This window comes from Rhinoderma darwinii, chromosome 11 (assembly GCF_050947455.1).
Source record: "Rhinoderma darwinii isolate aRhiDar2 chromosome 11, aRhiDar2.hap1, whole genome shotgun sequence".
In the NCBI taxonomy this organism is placed as follows: domain Eukaryota; kingdom Metazoa; phylum Chordata; class Amphibia; order Anura; family Rhinodermatidae; genus Rhinoderma; species Rhinoderma darwinii.
In genome coordinates, this window is record NC_134697.1 from 65,972,656 (window position 1) to 65,992,893 (window position 20,238).

Here is a 20,238-nt window from a genome sequence, read left to right on the forward strand (position 1 = left end):
CCTGTAGATAGTGCCATGTTGTCCACTGTCCATAGTGCCAATGCTCACGTAGTGCCACAGTTCCCACTGTAGATAGTGCCCACATTGTGCCACAATTCCCACTGTAGATAGTGCCCACTTGGTGCCACAATTCCCACTGTAGATAGTGCTCACATAGTGCCACAGTTACCACTGTAGATAGTGCCACACACATTGCCCATGTAGATACTGCCACATTGTCACCTGTAGGTAGTGCCCATATAGACAGTGGTGACTGTAGATGGTACATTATAGACAGTGGTGACTGTAGATGGTACATTATAGACAGTGGTGACTATAGATGGTACATTATAGACAGTGGTGACTGTAGATGGTACATTATAGACAGTGGTGACTGTAGATGGTACATTATAGACAGTGGTGACTGTAGATGGTACATTATAGACGGTGGTGACTGTAGATGGTACATTATAGACAGTAGTGTCTAGAGATGGTACATTATAGACGGTGGTGACTGTAGATGGTACATTATAGACGGTGGTGACTGTAGATGCTACATTATAGACGGTGACTGTAGATGGTACATTATAGACGGTTACTAGTGATGGTACATTATAGACGGTTACTAGTGATGGTACATTATAGACGGTGGTGACTGTAGATGGTACATTATAGACAGTAGTGTCTGTAGATGGTACATTATAGACAGTAGTGTCTAGAGATGGTACATTATAGACGGTGGTGACTGACCTTTCATGACCTGTCTGAGTTAATTCTTCTCCCTCCCTATTTGTTCCTTATGGTGGTGGGTTTTATTACAGCATTACTCATCTGTTGTCTACCAGTGGCAGCTGACGACTTGATTATACATCTGCACAGTTTTGTCGAGTGCTGGATTATTACGCTGAATTTATATTATAAAGTATAGAAAATATCTGCAGACATGCTGTGCACAGCATTACATATTTTATTAATACAAAGCAATCCTCTATTATCAGATTTTATTTTCAGGGATTCCATCTATGTTTCTGTAAGACTTTACATTTTGTGATGTGCTAGGACAGTTAGTTTTGCATATGATTTATGAAGATCTCTATTTATTTTTTATGAATTTATATTTTATTTATTACTACTGCTGATAAAATAGAATTACACCAAACATAAAGGTACAGCCACAAACCAATGTACCTGGGTAAACGTTGAAGGGGACCCGGCGCTCACGCTAAGCGCCATGGCCCACTTATTTCGCTATTCAAGCGGGTGCTGGGACTCGGACCCTCACCGATCCGATCCATTTCATAAAGCTAGGCCATCAATATGGAAAATTCCGGTTTCAATTTTACAATATACTTCCTTATGGTTTTTAAAATCTTTGCTTAATGTCATTCAAGAGGAACCATAATTGTTTACTTCCAGTGAATACAAATCTGTCCTGTTTGATTGACGCAAGGCTCACTACTGTTACAGTAACGAGCCGTGCCCCTGTGTTTCCATCACATGAGCAGGACAGGTTTGTATCCAATGAAAGTAAACAATGAAGGTTCCTATTGCATAACTGAAAGCAGAGATCTTGAAAACCTATTTATCACATGTACCATATCTGGCCAAAAGTATGTGGACACCTGGCCATAACATTTATATGATCTTGTTAAGCATCCTATTGCAAAGCCCTCATCCTCCGCCGTCTTGCATCCTGACCGCTTATCTGTTGACGACCCCGTGCAACATTTCTACATTACTATAAGGTCTACGTTAGCAAAATATGATATTTAATGGTGGGGCAACCCCTTTAATTCCTTCCTGACATTTGATTGCACATCATTTTTATTTTCTTTCTTAAACGTGCCCCCTTTTCTCTGCTTTGATCCCTGTTGTGGAATCAGGAGTCAGGAAGGAAGTTTTCTATATTTGGGGACGTGACAGGTCCTCTGTACGTGTAAACCAGGAGGTGGCAGTAGCAGTCTAGTGTTTACAACCCTGTTTTATAATATTCTATGCTTCCTTCTTGGAAAATAGAGGCGTATTATAAAGTTCATTTGCATCGTGAACTCCCTCGCCCTTTACATATAAAAAAAATAAACATTAATTTCAAGTCATACAAATGTTGTTGGTGTATATTACATTTTTTATTTTTTTAGGGTGTGTTCTCTGAACTATGAACTTTCAGTAATGATTGCATGAACTAGTCATTCAGATTGAAGGCAGTGTAATTCCCATGTAAGACATTTATGAGTAATCCATTCCATTTGCCATAAAAGTCTGATTGACGGGGGTCGAATCGCTGGGACCCCACACAGATATAGAGAATTGGGCGGCCTGGTCTCCTATAGCAGATGTAGAGGTGTCCGCTTCCCATTAGGGTCAATGCACACTATGCGTATTATGTGCGGCAAAACCGCAGCGTATTACAGTACTAGCATAGGAAATGAAATTCTAGGGAACCTCCTGTCCACGCTACGGTATTTTTGGGATGTAAAATGACCCACCGTGCGTATTTTCTAAACCGTGGCGTGCCAATTTATCCCGCAATTCCGCTTGTGAATTCTATCTCCCTAATTCTGGAGAAATACGCAGTAAAACCTGCATCATCACAACGCCGCAATTTTCCGCAGCAAAATCCACAACGTGTGCATGTAGCCATAGAGTGAATGGGGCATGTGGAAATAGCAAGCGAGTGGGGCTGGGCGATTTTGCCCAAAAAATAAAATCTAGATTGTTTTTTTTCAACCCTATGGGCGAGTGAATTTTCGATTTGAATCTCGATTTTTCTTATTACTGTTAAATAAACTGAAAAAAATACCAAGAGCTCATTTAATAAATTATTTTCTTTTTATATAAATAACTTTTTGAACATATATTACTATAATACTTGTGTGTAACTTCACAACCTTTAACCTCTGCAAATACTTTACCAGAAATACTAGTGGAAAAATGTCTGTATAATTTATTATAACTTCTGTTAACCTGTTCCCCAGTGCACGATAGCGGAGACCCGCATCTATCTGACATTTATGACGTCTCCTGTGGAGATGTCATAAATGTCCCTCGTGGGAAAACCCCTTTGTTGTGTGTCCCAATACTTTTGTCGATTTATAGTGTAGCTATATTTTGGGGAATTGCTATGACCGGGGAATACTGGTTCATAAAATGTGCTATGAGAACAAATGAATGGACAGTTGTCAGTGTTTTTTTCTATTGTGCCATGTGTAACGTAGCAGTAGGGGATCGAGCAGATTCTTAATAATTCCGCAGTGAACAGATACTGTTGGTATTTATGGGGATCAGAGAGGATACAGTAAGAAGCTACATGAATTGGTTCAGTGACACAATATATATATATTTTATACTACAACTGGTATACAGACGTTCACTGTCCGCCGTGGTTCTGGACGCCTTCCTTGCTGTATACTGTGCTCTAGTACAAAGAGTATCAGTAATTTAGGGAGTCGAGCAGCTCGATTGACTTCTTGACGTCTTCCAAATAGATCACGCAGCCTCCCGTGTTTGTGTCTTCTATTACATGTCATATTCTTCATGATTTATTCATGCGTTCTCTTCCGTCCCGCTAATCGCTTCCATTGTTTTCGCTATAGTATTCCCTTCAGTTCAGCACTTATGACACAAGCTGCTTTTATTAATATAATTATTGTATCTTATATAATTGCCGATCAACGGTAAGTAACAATAGAGTTTGACACACGGCAGTTGTGTATAGAAGATATCTGGGCGTCCACACTTTTCACTTATGAATTACTTGCCAGGTAATTTTGTATGCTGTAATTTGTCAGCGTAGACCTAATCTACTGACGGACTGCTTCTGGCTTTACTAGGTTACCTTATCTGCATGTGTATATTAGAGGGGTTGTCTAATCCCGATATACTCTTTCCATATACTCTATTAGGGCATATAGACGTGATCGAGTGAGACCCCCCCCCCCATAGAGTATAGAGACCCTAACCAGCAGGACTCTTAGTGGCCTCAGGCCGTCCATGTCTAACGCAGATTGTGAATAACTGCTATGTAATATTACGTTATCCCTTCAAATAGCCTTTACTTAAAGGGGTTCTCCCATAATCTATATTTATCACCTTTCTACAGGATAGGTGACAAATATCTAATTGGTGAGGGTCCGACTGCTGGTACCCTTCCCAATCATGAGAATAGGTTTACTTTGCCTTTCCTTGGAGCCCAAAAACAATGGAGAGGTAGTGCGCGTGCTCATCCACCACTCCATCCGTTTCTATAGGGCTGTCGAGGGCCGAAGATGGCACTCGACATCCCTACAGAGAGGAATGAAGCAGTGGTCGAGCACGCGCACTTCCCCCATTTCTGGCAGCTGCAGACAGATACAATTTTATAATTGAACCCAATGGCTGATAATGCACAATATTGTACTGTGATCTACCGCGATGGCAAAGTGCAGTAAAATCGCCAGGGAGCTCGCGTCTTAAGAGTGTTTTACCTTGCTCCTGTACTAGCCGTCCAGAGTTTTGTCCTATTATATGGGTCAATAGCATGCTAGCTTTATTTCAGCTAAATAACGCAGTACAGTAAGAAAGAAAAGGATTCCTAATCATTAATGATCATACGCAGCAGCCGAGTCAGTGGAGAACTAAAGTTTGCAGTTGTTTTTCTTAGTGTTATTAGAAAACCAAATGATCGCTTCGAGTGGCATATGCCAGCTGTTAAAAAGTTCCCTTTGCCGCATTATTCCAATTCTCATTCTCCTCGTGTTTACAAGAAATGAGATGAGTCAAGGGTAGAAAGCGTGAAGCTTAGCCTGGTGATTTATTAGCATGTACTTGTAGCCCACTTTAGTGGGGAACCAGGGACTGATAATAAAGCTCAAAGGTACTCAATGTATTGACTAAATGCTGTACTAAAAATGCTGATACTCACCAAAAATAGTAAAATATTATATTCTGGCAAGGTCACATATGATAAAACGTGGCGTCCTACATCTTGAAGGTAACCGAAGGAGATACAGCATTGCTTATGATCACATGCTTTATCAATAAAAATATAGTATTTTATTCTGTATGTCTGCTCCTCCTGTTTCATGAACAGAATGCAAATGCGGCAGTGAAGTAAAATAAATGGTAAGTTCTGATTGATCGAACACTGCTTAAAGGGGTCTTCCTTGACTGTAACATTGATAGCCTATCCTAAGGATGTGTCCTCAATCAATGTTTGATCGGTGGGGTGTCTGAACTTTGGACCCCAGCCAATCAGCACAATGAATGGAAGCAGCGGCGGTACCATGCACAACCACTTATGTGGATGAGCCGCTGTGCCTGTGTAGACCATGCAAGCACTGTGGCCCTTTCATTGTCCTGATCAGCGGGGACCCCGTAGGATTGGACCCCACCAGTCAAACCTCATCACATGTCCTAAGGATAGACCATCATTATTATAGTCCCGGAGAACCACTTTGGGAATATACATTTATATAACATTTAAGGGTCTGTATATGACAACAGCATCTGTTTCCCATGTAACAAACTGTTTAGTCCTTCCTATCTTAGAGAGTTGCTGCTTCCGAGCACGTTGAACAGTTGTATACCTTCCTGGACTGTAATACATAAACCACCTTGCTTTATAATACCGGGTCACTTTCAGACATTATATGTAAGGATTGGCAATGAGTGTGCTAAGAAAGCTGAGGAAAAGCTTTAGGGCTTATTCAGATGAACAAGTGTAAACTCGGATGTGAAAAACAGCTGTTTTTTCACGTTCAAGTCGGGCCTCTGCACGACCTGTTTTCACAGATCACTCATAGACTTGAGTCTATTGAGGGATCCGTGAAAACGGAGTAAAATAGGACATGTTAAAACAACGACCGTGTGAACAGCAACATTGAATTACATGGGTCCGCGTGCTGTCCGTTTTTTAACGGACAGCACACGGACGTATAATACGCTCGTCTGAATAAGCCCTTCGTAGATCCAGTCTGCCCTTTGCAGTGGAGCTTTTGTATGCTGTAGGGTGGCTTAATATTACTGTATTAGCTTATTGTATATTACCATGTTCTTGTTACATCTAGAGCAGGGGTCCCAAGCATGCGGCCCGCGAGCCGCATGCGGCCCCTGGGGCTGTCATCTGCAGCCTGCGGGACACAGAGCCGCTAGTGCAGGCTCTGCTCCGGGACTGTGGAATTCCCTGACATCGCTGTCCATATATGGAAATTGTTGTCAGGGTCTTCCCCAGAGCGGAATCCGGGCAGAGCGCTAGTATAGGCTCTGCTCCGGGACTCTGTGGAATTCCCTGACATAGCTGTCCATACATCGACAGTGATGTCAGGGGCTTCCCCAGAACAGGAGTCCCAGTAATGTCAGGAGCACAGCTAGAGTCCCAGGAAGAGCCTACTAGCACTTTGCCCGGGACTCCAGCTCTGGGGTTGCCCCTGACATCCATGTCCATATATGGACAGTGATGTCAGGAGCAGAGCTGGAATCCCAGGTAGAGTGCTAGAAGCGGCTCTGCTCCGGGACTACAGCTCTGGGCAAGCCCCTGACATCACTGTCCATATATGGACACTGATGTAAGAGGCTTCCCCAGAGTTCCGGCACAGAGCCTATACTAGTGCTCTGCTCTGGGACACCAGCTCTGGGGTTGCCCAGATATCACATTCCGGGCCAGGAGGAGCCCCTGACATCACTGTGTATGGACAGTGACGTCAGTGGCTCCAACAGCAGAGGAATCCCCAGCGAAAGCATCGGCAACACTCTGGCTGGGGATTCCACTCCTAGAGGGCACTGTGGCGGCGTCTGCGGAGGGCACTGTGGTGGCGTCTGTGGAGGGCACTGTGGCGGCGTCTGTGGAGGGCACTGTGGCGGCGTCTGCGGAGGGCACTGTGGCGGCGTCTGTGGAGGGCACTGTGGTGGCGTCTGTGGAGGGCACTGTGGCGGCGTCTGCGGAGGGCACTGTGGCGGCGTCTGCGGAGGGCACTGTGGCGGCGTCTGCGGAGGGCACTGTGACGGCGTCTATAAGTGGGTGTGTGGCATTATCTACAGAGGACACTGGCATTATCTACAGAGGGCACTGTGGCATTATCTACAGAGGGCACTGGCAGTATCTACAGAGGACTCTGTGGCACTATGTAAAAAGGGGCTGCCCAATCTTGACGTGTGTCTGCCAAACGCTGCCAACTGAGCCGCCGGACTGCATTTAGCGACACTTAAACTGGAAAACTGTATTGTTGAAATAAGCACGTGGAGAAATCTCTAAAATGATAAACCTAGCGGTATTATTATAGTAATGTAATGTAGTATTATAGTAATGTAGTATTATTATAGTAGTTCAAATAACTAATTGATTAACAATAATTTTGTATTGTATCAAATTTGAAAGTAATGCGGCCCGACCACTTCCCATATTTTCTATATGTGGCCCACTTACCCTGGCGTGTTTGAGACCCCTGATCTAGAATGTTCTAAAGAGCTCTATAAAGAGCCCTGTATCACAAATGGAGACCAGCACAAAATTTACCTTCCAATTTCTCCGTCCTCTCAATTGTATTTCTTTCTTAGAAGTGGAAAGACAATTGCCTGCCTTGTTCTATTACATAGAAGCTCCTGTGTATAACAGTGACTATTGTACAGAGTCAGAAGCCATTGCAGAACAGACTTGTTAAATCAGCTCCTTAATGATTTGCAGCATTGTGTGTACTTTAGAGTGATTCACTTCAAATGGATCCTGACCAGCCACACAAATGACGCTGAACATGTTACATAAGTGTACGCAAAATGCCCACCGAGAAACATTTATTTTATTAACTCCAAATCAAATGTCTGCCGTGCAAATCCACATCTGCTTATTCATTTGTAACTTGAGAGATTTCCACCGCACTGAAAGCAAATTGATCTGTAAAGCTGTCTTCTGCTATAGTATATATGTTGTACTCTATTCTGTTATGGGCATGGCCGTCAGCCTGACCCAGTCCAATTATTTCTTGGTGAGCTTAGTACTAAAAGCCATCATACCGAGCAATATCATAGCTTGTGTTTTCCTGACTCTTAAAGAGGCTCTGTCACCAGATTTTGCAACCCCTATCTGCTATTGCGGCAGATAGGCGCTGCAATGTAGATTACAGTAACGTTTTTATTTTTAAAAAACGAGCATTTTTGGCCAAGTTATGGCCATTTTTTTATTTATGCAAATGAGGCTTGCAAAAGTACAACTGGGCGTGTTTAAAAGAAAAAGTACAACTGGGCGTGTATTATTTGTATACATCGGGGCGTGTTTACTACTTTTACTAGCTGGGCTTTCTGACGAGAAGTATCATCCACTTCTCTTCATAACGCCCAGCTTCTGGCAGTGCAGATCTGTGACGTCACTCACAGGTCCTGCATCGTGTCGGCCACATCGGCACCAGAGGCTACAGTTGATTCTGCAGCAGCATCAGCGTTTGCAGGTAAGTAGCTACATCGACTTACCTGCAAACGCCGATGCTGCTGCAGAATCATCTGTAGCCTCTGGTGTCGATGTGTCCTCGCTCGTCTGACACGATGCAGGACCTGGGGAAGTGACGTCACAGCGTGATCTCTCGAGAACACGCTGTGTCTGCACTGCCAGAAGCTGGGCGTTCTGAAGAGAAGTGTATGATACTTCTCGTCAGAAAGCCCAGCTAGTAAAAGTAGTAAACACACCCCGATGTACGCACATAATACACGCCCAGTTGGACTTTTACTTTAAACACGCCCAGTTGTACTTTTGCAAGCCTCATTTGCATAAATACAAAAATGGTCATAACTTGGCCAAAAATGCTCGTTTAAAAAAAAATAAAAACGTTACTGTAATCTACATTGCAGCGCCTATCTGCTGCAATAGCAGATAGGGGTTGCAAAATCTGGTGATAGAGCCTCTTTAAGGAGAAGGCCTCCTGATATATAATGTTATCAACGTCTTGTGCTTCTCCTGGTCTTCCCATTATCAGTGGTATAGTTATAAGTCTTCTTGTCCACCCAAACTGACCTGAAAAGTGCTACAGTGATGTAGCAACCCCAAAAGAGGACCGGCAGAGGCGTCACCAGCCATAGTCAACCAGGGACCTCTTTCGGGTATTTTGGTTGTAACCATTTGTTTACCTGGAGGCCTTCCGTATATAGTGGCCGTAAGAGAAAGTAGGGTAAAGAAAAGGCAGCCTGTATTCTGCTGAAGGGTTTGCTGGGCAGTGATGGGGAGTTTTCTACTTGTACTTATGTGGGCTGTTTTCCATTGGGATATATGAAAGTTTATATTTCTTGGCCACTTAAAAAAAAACGAATTGTCTCATGAAACAGTCTGCCCGGCACCTAAAGTAGTACCTTGTCCATCCCGAATATACTATAAGGTTGTTGTTTTTTAATCATATTAGTTATGTCAGTAGTCTTCTACTTCTGGTCGTGTGAGATTCCAGAATATCTAGCAGTGCTGCATCAAAGAAATATAAATATATTTATATAATGTACATACAATTGTTGAGAAAATGAAACCTATGTCTTTAAGGGAATGTCTGCGTGGTGCTTGCTCTGTGTACCTCCCTGATACATTGTTTGCATTCTTTTTCTATACAGGACATCCTCAATAATCTTGATTCCTGCGATTTAGAAGATGATGATCTTATGTTGGATGTGGATTTACCGGAAGATACCACATGTGACATGGGTTTGTTTTTTTGTTTTATTTTGGTGGGGGTTGTTTACATACAAATGTATGCTTTCCCAATTCATGGAATTCCGCAGTTACTGACGCTCTGTGTTGTGGATAGACACAATGAGGCAAATGTATCAATGTATTTACATCAGTTTTCTGACTAGTGCAAATACATTGTCAAATACTATATGACCTCTCCGAGAAAAGTGAGCTGTCTGCTGGATATGTCATCTGCCCTGTCTATGGTCCTCATAAAATGTTCCATCAGGCTATTCCTATCCATATGGACTTTATAGAGGTGGGTACTCTGCTTAGGACCCCCTCTATTTGAATGAAGAACCGATGGTGAGTGAATGGGCCCTGTCTAATACAACATATGTTTTCCCACTGATTGATCTCTCGTTTGTCAGAATGTAAATGGATCGCTTCCTATATCTACGTCCTATTATGGGGGAATTGTTATTTAATCAGATCCCTAATGTAATCACTGCAGCGGCTCTGTACCAGATCTGGAGTTATATAACATGCACACTATTAGGCTGAGTTCACACACGGTGCAGTTTTTCACCCAGAATGTTTTCTGCAAAAAAACGCAGCACTTAGCCGGCCTGCTAATAGACGTGTCATCCCAGGAGACCACTGCCTGTGATTGGCTGCAGTGGCGGTCACATGGGATAGAGCCTCATCCCAGGAGACCGGCCCTCTGACGTCATCCAGGCCGGTCTCCTGGGGTGATGTTTCATCCCATGTGACTGCTGCTACAGCCTGTGATTGGCCGCAACGGTCACATGGGTTGAAACGACATCCCAGGAGGCTGACCTGGGGGAAGAAACACAGACTTCTGGGTAAGTATATAACATTTTTATTTTTTTCTGAGTTGCGTTTTTTGCAGCGGAATTGCTGCGAACCCGCCACAAAAAACAACTGCTATTTGTTGCTGGTTTTACCTCCCCATTGAATTAAAAAACCCGCAACAAATAAGCAGCGTTTACGCAAATACAGTTGACATGCTGCGGAATAAAACTCGGCAGGCAGGTCAATTTCTGAGCGTTTTTTCCGCTCAGTATTTACGCAGCGTGTGGATAAGACTTGTTTTATCTCATCCACTTTGCTGCTACTGTATTTGCTGCCGATTTTCCGCAACAAATTCTGTTGTGGAAAATCTGCAGTATTTACGCAACGTGTGAACTGGTGATAATTTGTTCGGCGGTAAGCTTTTCCTGCACACCGTGTGACTTCAACCATCCCCATATGGCTTGATCTTCCTACGTTACTTCTAATGATTAGTTTGGTCACAGTTTATGAGATTGAACACATGAATACGTCTCCTATTTATCTCTACACTGTAGCTGCACGCAAGCCAATTAATTAATGTTTTAGGCTTGTACTAAGCATCCCGAGCATGACTTTACCCGGGAGCCCGGCTTCGCTTCTTTAACCTGTTATTTACCATTTGCCCTGTAATGCAGGAATGAGCTCCCTGCATCCTCCAGCTGATCCTAGCACCGTCTATTTTCATGCAGTGCAGGCTACATTTTAGGTTAATCTTAGGTTAAATCTTGATGTCTTTGAAAGCCGTCTAGGAATTTAGTGGATAAAGTAAATATCCTGCTGTAGAGGCCGCCCCGCATCGAGCTGGCCTCCACTCTGAGACGAGCAGCTATTTAAAGACTCCAGTCTAGTTTGTGAACTATGCGAGTGGTTACTGGGCTGGGTTCTTTTTTCCAAGTCACAGGACAAAACTGGGCCGTATTCCCAGCCACACAGAGGGTGGGAATTGAGTAGGAAGGAAGGCCTGGTTGTTGAATATCTTGTATGTAAGTGCTGGAGAATGACACAATGTTTCCCTTGTGTAGCGCCTGTGTTTGGGTAAGTAGCTGCTGGCTTATGCGTGCTAAAGCTCCGCACAGACTTGCTAACTTTTCCTCCTATTACTTCACAAAGTCCGGGTGCTTCTTTCCCTATTTCTAATGCTCTTAATGTTGCCATTTTTCTGATGATCTAGATATATTAATATTCTTGGTATATATAGAAGATTAGCACAAGCGTTGGGTAGCAACATGAGATATTTCTAGCCCTCTGGCGAGGAGACCGATCTGCTGAAGCAAGGCATTCTCGGTTGGGAAGAAACTGTTACGTTATTTTTATAACAACTTTGATTTACTTATTGAAGCTGACTTATTTATGCAGAAACTAGAATTATGTGCAGTATGTGGTTACTGATAGTTGTTGTTTGGCATAGACTGATGAAGCAGGAGACATCATAGACAGATGTAGCAGAGCTGAACTTTGTCATTTAACTCTAAAGTTACCGTATTAAGCTTGCCTGCAGTCCTATGTAAGCCTATCGATGTAGATGAGTTGTGAAAAATGACATATCCGCTTTGCTACTTCTGACAAGCATCCATCTTCTACATGTGTAAATTGTTCTGCTACACCTGTCAAGTGCCCCTCTGCTACATCTGACAATCTCCTCTCTGCTATACCTGACAACCTCCCCTCTACTACATCTAACAATTTTACCTCTAGTACACCTGCTTTTCTCCCCTCTGGTTTACCTGACTAGCGCCCCTCTGCTACCTTTTGATGATCTCTCCTCTGCTACACATAACAATCTCATCCCTGCTAGACCTGTCTCTCTCTCTCTCTCTCTCTCTCTCTCTCTCTCTCTCTCTCTCGCCCTCTCGCCCTCCCCTGCTTCATCTGACTGGCGCCCTCCCCTGCTTCATCTGACTGGCGCCCTCCCCTGCTTCATCTGACTGGCGCCCTCCCCTGCTTCATCTGACTGGCGCCCTCCCCTGCTTCATCTGACTGGCGCCCTCCCCTGCTTCATCTGACTGGCGCCCTCCCCTGCTTCATCTGACTGGCGCCCTCCCCTGCTTCATCTGACTGGCGCCCTCCCCTGCTTCATCTGACTGGCGCCCTCCCCTGCTTCATCTGACTGGCGCCCTCCCCTGCTTCATCTGACTGGCGCCCTCCCCTGCTTCATCTGACTGGCGCCCTCCCCTGCTTCATCTGACTGGCGCCCTCCCCTGCTTCATCTGACTGGCGCCCTCCCCTGCTTCATCTGACTGGCGCCCTCCCCTGCTTCATCTGACTGGCGCCCTCCCCTGCTTCATCTGACTGGCGCCCTCCCCTGCTTCATCTGACCGGCGCCCTCCCCTGCTTCATCTGACTGGCGCCCTCCCCTGCTTCATCTGACCGGCGCCTTCCCCTGCTTCATCTGACTACGTTTACATTGATGTTATGCAGTATTAACCTGCTTCTTGCTATTTGTAGATTTTTTTGCATTCCTCAGCAAGTGGAGGTATGTCATGTGGATATGTGTCCCAGTACATAAGCTCATGCAGTACAAGCCCTCTATAAATGTCCTGTACACCTTTTGGAGCTTAAATAATAGATGCTGTGGAAAAATTTCATTCATAAGTAATGTGTTGTTTTAATGATTTACATTATGTTGCTGTATATACAAAATTGTATAGAAAACAAAAAATGATCTGCTACAACCCCTCCTCCCACACTCATGCCAATTTCATATGGAACAAGTTCATATTTCTGGTTTTGGAAGGAACCGGAGCATTATTACATAGCCTAAATAGTATGCTAAAATTCCTATCCATTACAGGGAGAGGTGAAAATATGAGCCACTTTGAGAGAACCGAGCGAAGTCTGCGGCAGCAGCAGCAAGTGTTTTGGAAAAGGGCACCTCCTCGTCTAAATGGGCAAGAGCAGTACCACTTGAGCAATCCTGAGCAGTACCACAATGGCAGGTATGTCATTCACATCTTCTCAAGAATTGAACCTCACTTTTTTATTTTATTGTCTTTAATTATAATTTTCGATTGACAAAACCATAAGTACAGCGTCTGGCAGTTTTGTGCAGTGCCTGAATATAAATATCACTGTCCGTGAATAATTCTTACAGTGATGTCATAGATGTCACCGGGATAATGCGCACGATAATATACCAAAACGGGGATAATAAAGCGTGAAGTCACACAACATGGATAATAAACACAGTGATGTCACAGTACAATAATATCTCTGAATAAGAATAAAAGTGCCAATGATGTCAGTGCAGGGATGATGCACACATTGCGTATGGCACAGTGTATCTCTATACAAGGAGAATGCACAAAGTGATGTCACAAAACATAATAATCTAACAGGACATGTATCGAGCACTGTGAAGTCCCTTGAAAGGGTTATTCCATGCAGTGATATCACTGTATTTGGATAATACGCACAATGATGTTACTGAAGAATGGCTAAGGACCGCAGTGATGACCCAGTACAACACCGCAACATATTGGAAGTACAGAGTTGTGTTCCTTTGTGTCAGAGTTGCTGTGTCCTTTGTGTCAGAGTTGCTGTTAGGCACCCTGGGGCCCAGATGCAACTGCAATCTCTGTACCCTCCTTGGTTATGCCCCTGATAATTACATTTGTTGTCATTTTTTGGAAACCTAGGAACTCTGTGAATGTGTGTATATACCTCTACATTATTCATAAGCATAGAACGTCATCCGTAGTTATTGACCCATTTGGCCTACAACGTTGTCCCCAGAGTGTGCAAGTTCATTTCAGTAAGGAAAGGCACGTCTGGTGTAACTAATCTCCTGGGGGAAAAGAAATCCGATAAGAAAAAAATCCGTCCTGACAAATGCAGGTTTCTTGTTCTATCAAGGGAGCACCGGACAACCGCCATATATATTACATTGTATTTGGATCTGCTCTATTTCACCTGCTTAAATTGGTTTTATGGAATTTAAAGGGTTTGTCTTTATCATATACCATATTTGGGAATTTTGAGTTAATAGCATGTGTTCCACTGTTCAGAATCCCCATCTAATAGCCAATGGGGAGAACGGTTCCAAAGCGTTTCTCTTGCTATGGAGAACCTCTCCTGCTTTACACAGACAACCCATTTATTTGAATGTGGTGGCACTGCAGGGAAATGTAACACTTAGGCTGAGTTCACACAACCTATTTTCAGGCGTAAACGAGGCGTATTATGGCTCGATTTACGCCTGAAAATACGGCTCCAATACGTTGGCAAACATCTGCCCACTCATTTGAATGGGTTTGCCGACGACCTGTAATTTACGCTTCGTCGTTTGACCGCTGTCAAACGACGACGCGTAAAATAACAGCCTCGTCAAAGAAGTGCAGGACACTTCTTTGGACGTAATTTGAGGCGTTTTTTCATTGATTCCAATGAAGAACAACTCACAATTACGGCCGTCAAAGACGCCTCGCAAAATGCGAGTACGAGCAATTACGTCTGAAACTACGCAGCTGTTTTCTCCTGAAAACCGCTCCATAATTTCAGACGTAAATACAGTTTACGTGTGCACATACCCTTACTGCCCGGTGTGGGACCCGCATCTACCTGACGTTGATGGCCTATCCTGTGGATACGGTATGTCCTAAAGGTCCCTGATGGGAAAACCCCTTTAAAGTCCACCTAATGTGTCCAGTGCCAATGGACGCACATGCCCAGTAGCTCAGTCCCACCACCCGGTTTCTCTTGTACGCGGTGGCAGAGTAATTCGTCCTTCTGTGCAGTCCAGCCAGTAGGGTAATATTAGACAGGCAGATATCCTTTATGAACGAGCGACAAGCAATGATTGAGCAAGTTGTTTGCGTTTGAAAGACTGTTTATTACACGTAACAATAATCCCTAAAGATTTTCACTGTTAAATTGTTACTTCGATCGTTGCTTTTGACTAAACCAACCTCCAAGAAAAAGTACACCTCATCTCTGAACTGCTCATCGACGAACAATAATCTTTCACTATATATATATATATATATATATATATATATATATATATATATATATATATATATATAAATATTTTTTATTTTTTTTTGCGCAGCTATTTGTCAGCTGTGTTATAAATATTGTGTTATTATTTTTGTCTTGCTACTTGGTAACATCCTGTAAATACTACATACAACATTTCTAGTTCACTTTCTGTTTTAGAAACTGATGGCATGTAATAAATCCAGCTCTGTCAATCCTAGAGCAGTTTGCACGGCAGCATCCTTTAGTGTCATTTATTTGCCATTTATTTATTCAGTCCATTTACTAGCTTTAACTAGGCATTAAATAGGACTTTCATCTAACACTAAAAAAATGGACGTATATTAGGAAATCAATTAATTCAGTTTAGTTTGTACTTCAGTCACCCTGATTGCACTTGGGCACACACATCCTCAAGATTGGCTGCTGGCAGCTCCCTTTGCAATTGTCGACCAATGACTTCCCAGATGTGCTCGATGGGAGACCAGTCCGGAAACGCTGCATGCTATGGTAGCACGTTTAGGCCACACAGGCTGGTCACAGTAGCACAAGCAACATGTGGCCTGGCGTTGTCCTATTGAAAAACGGCTTCTGGGACACTTTGGAGAAATGGCCGTACTACTGGTTCCACGACCAAATTAATGTAACGCTGTGCTGTTATTGTACCTGAAATGAAGACTGGAGGGGTCTGGCTACTGTACATTGTCACCCCACACCATAATCCCAGGAGTAGGATCGATGTGACCCTCCTTGTGAAGGCCTCTTCATTGCCGTTGCCCACGTGGTCTCCAGGCCAATCTCCAGCTATCATTTCATCCAAAACAAAAGCGGGACTCATCGCTGTAGAGGGTGCTGTGCACCATGATAGCCTTTAAGAGCGGTGGCGTCTGGTCAATGGAACACCTGTAGCTGGAACTTCTTCTGATGGTTTGTGTAGACACTGGTTGCCGCCCTAGGCTTGGGATGTGATGTCTATTTTCACTTGCAGTACAGAATGCATCACTATGCGCCATTCTTCCTATCAGACTATCCATCCGTGCAGAGGTTCCCCTCTCCGCACCTCTTGCTGTCATTCCCATTCGTTGTTGTTCTCCCAACCACCGAGACACGCAACATTCAACAGTTCTGACATCTTGGCCTAGACGCGTAGCGATCTGCCGGAGTGATAAACCAAGGTCTCTCAGTTCAAGGATTGTGTCCCTCTCATTTTGCGACAAGTGGCGATGACTGGCACATGAACGAACAGGAGGCATCGCACAATCACCCCACACCACGTGATCTGATTTTTGAGGTTTCATGTTGCTAAAACTATTTGCTTTAAATCTGACTTTTATGCCCCTCCGCATCACACAGATTGGAGCTCGGTGCTTGACAATGTGATAATTTGCAGATCTTAGCGACACCTGTTACTTCCTCGATTTGAATAACCTTACGGATTTCCCTTCTTAGTGTTACAATTTCAATGTTGAGGAGTGTAATATATATTGATTTAATTTTATTAATAATTTTTTTTGGTGGGGGGATTGGAAAAAAACAACTTTTCTGCCTCCCCCCCCCCCCCCCCTGCATTTTAAATTTACCCTGCTGACCCTGCGGAGTAATTGTGTTAACTTTGTTCCCTGGAACGATACAATTACGGCAATATCAAATACGCATTCGTTTTTTTTATGTTTTCCTACAGTTGTACAAGAAAAAACACTTTTAAATAAGAATAATACATTTTTTCATTGCCGCATCCCAAGAGCCATAACAATTTAATGTTTTTGTTGATGTGGACATATGTGGGATTTTTTTTTTTTTTTGTGGTACAAGATGTTCATTTTATCGGTACAATTTTAGGGTGCATTAGACTTATGTTTATGTACATTAGACTTTTATTTATTTTTTTGGGGGGGGGTCTTTTTCCCATAGTTTCTTTGCAGGTTTTTTTTGTATGGCGTTCAGTATGTGGTTTATATGATGTGCAAATTTTTTTTTTTCTTAATAAACTTTCTACTACTGTATTTACATTTTTTTTTTTTTTTTTTTTTTTTAGCCCCACTAGGGGACTTTACACTGTGATCTTCTGATCACTTATCTAATGCTCTGAAATACTTCGTATATCAATAATGTTTGCTATACTGAGCAAGAAATAAGTAAAGGTTTAAAAAATGTGCACACTTTTTTTTTTTTAAATAAACTTTCTTTAACTGCATTTAATATTTTTATTTAGTCCCACTAGGAGACTTCGCAATGCGGTCTTCTGATTGCTCTGATATAGTCACTATACCACAGCATTACTGCCTGTCCGAGTAAAACTGACAGGCAGTCTATTAGCATGTGTGATACAGTAATAGGCATACAGTCGTGGCAGGCCTGGGGGGCTATTGTTAGGGCCGCCAATGGGTAACAGAGGAAGCCCGCGCTCATTATCAAACCACTTAAATGCTGCCGTCGCTATTGACCGCAGCATTTAAGGGTATAAATGGGGGATTCAGAGGTTACTGATCACAGTGACGTTCATGCACTTTAGAATGCGGGAAGGGGTTAATATATTTGTGTTTTATGTACAGTGATATCAGCATGTTTGCAAAAGTGACGTCTGAACTTGCAGCCACATTGATCATAGTAAAGTATCAGCAACTGATGACAACCAATATGGTGGCAGATCCAATTGTCCGGTCTCCTATGGGGTCTTATTTGAGGGCATCATATGATTGTGAGGGAGATTCTGATCTTGGGGATATATACGTTTCTGGCATTTGATTCAGTATTATTATATAAAAAGCTGTGAATGCTGCTGGGACTGGTAGAGCCTGTGAGTCCTCTTTCCTTCCGCCTGTATACACACTCGCACAGGAAGAACTGTCAATCATTCCTTGAGGATGGAAGAAGAGAGGACTCACAGGCTTTCTCTACCAGTCCTGGCAAACTGTTTCGTACATTAGATTACTGAACCAAATCCTAGAAAACCCTATATCCTGAAGATGTTATATTCTTTCCCCAGACGAATAGAGTAGCCAGATCCACTTTAAAGTTCTGTACTATTTCACAATGTCACACTTAACTTGTGATTTATTATATTTTCTTGTTATACACTGCAGTATTTTCTCCTCCCTATTAACCTTTTGCTATATATATTCTTTAAACGTGAATATATTTTTCTATTGATCCTGATCTGGAAAGTTAACCTTGAAGATGAGAGGAAATATTCATCAGTTTTTCATGTAGTCAGAATGAAAACCTTGGTGTTGGAATGATTCATGCCGCTATTGATCAAGGTGGTATACATGAGCCGGTCACATACATAACCTTTATGCTGTGTAACTGCTTTTTCATACGGACTATGGAAGAAAGATTCCACTTGACTATTTAATAGGTATTGTTCACATCTATATGTTGGACCTGAAGAGTGTGTGACCCTAATCGGCCGTGTTACCGCATCAGTCTGATAATACTGTTGCTTCGATATAATACTATGATTTATATCATGTCAGTTATCGCCCGTCTTATAGACTATATTTTACTAATGTATTTTTAATGTATTTCCTCTACTGAGAATGTTTTAGTTTTTGTTTTTTTCAAATAGAAGAACGTAGGGCGTAAAGTAAAATATTACCAATGAGGCATCGTTACCACCACCGGCTCAAATCAACTTCTTTATTTCAAGTGAAGCTCCCAGTTAGTTTCCTAAAGAGTGCAGTCGCTTATGTGTTTCGGGATGGGCTTTTAGTGAGAAACGTAAACACCTTCTAAACTGAAGAATGGAGGACTCAAGCCTCTCAGGACTCCCATAATCTCTGCTGGGGCGCGATTGTCGGAACTTACAGATGGAGAGCAACAAAACGGACAGTGAGCCACACGTTCATATTCACTTTCTAAATACCCTAATATGTTATCATGCAGGGAGATAATGTACTGGCATCTAGAGATATTCTAGTACATTATAGTTAAAGAAGGAATACCAAAAGCAAAAGTCTCTGAATTGAGCTAAAAAAAAAATAATAGAATAAAGTAGGCAAAATACAATAAAGCAATAAATATATTCGGGTTCAGGTGTCACACCCCCATAGATCATGTACTGATGACCTATCCGGTGGATAGGTCATCAGTTGTCAGAAGGTGGAAAACCCCTTTAAGTACAATGGTTATTGCAATCTTGGGATCATTATGGTGTTATATTGTCATTTTAAGTAAACCTATTATTAATGATACTTTTATGTTTCAGGAGTTCCAGATTCTTAGAGTCTCCAACCGACCATAGGGAAAGCTATGGGAGTCCCAACTTTTACCCACAGTCCCCACGATCTACACAGATGATGGGTTTTCGAGACAGTACTGTGATACTTGATGAAATGACTCTCTGCCACATGGTTCAAGACTGCACAACAGTTAAGACACAACTTCTGAAGCTGAAACGTCTGCTGCAACAAGTACGTTTTGCTGTAACATTATGACTACAAAAACAAAACTAAACTTGATATTAATAAATAAAAAAATGGAAACCTATTAAAGAGCATCTGTAAGCAGACAGAGGTCTTTATTTTAGAGTATGTAAGATGCCCTGGCTAAAGAAAAGATTGTGGTGGTGAAGGGCTCAATCATGATTCTTACTCATTCTGCAAAAATAATAAGTAATAGTCCTTCCATGAAATAGTATTATAACTGATTTGTTTAAGGAAACCGCACTGGTCCCACAAGAGACCTAAAAAAAAGGCTCGAATACTGAGAATCGCCGCTAAATGCGTGTCGAACAAGTGAGCAAGAAGAAATGAAGGGGAAGCAGTGCTCATACGAACGCTGTGGTGCCTTCAAAACAGCTGATCGCCAGGATCAGC

General features: G+C 42.7%; 1 protein-coding gene across 7 annotated transcripts in view; it reads left to right on the top strand.

The window, feature by feature from the left end:
* CCSER2 (coiled-coil serine rich protein 2) overlaps nt 1-20,238 on the top strand; it is a 157,833-nt gene that overhangs the window by 68,598 nt on the left and 68,997 nt on the right. For all 7 annotated transcript variants that reach the window (XM_075841702.1, XM_075841704.1, XM_075841703.1 and 4 more), the window contains 3 exons: nt 9,535-9,625; nt 13,239-13,383; nt 19,629-19,833. In XM_075841702.1, the coding sequence (XP_075697817.1) occupies nt 9,535-9,625; nt 13,239-13,383; nt 19,629-19,833 (441 nt within the window). The remainder of the gene's footprint in view (nt 1-9,534; nt 9,626-13,238; nt 13,384-19,628; nt 19,834-20,238) is intronic.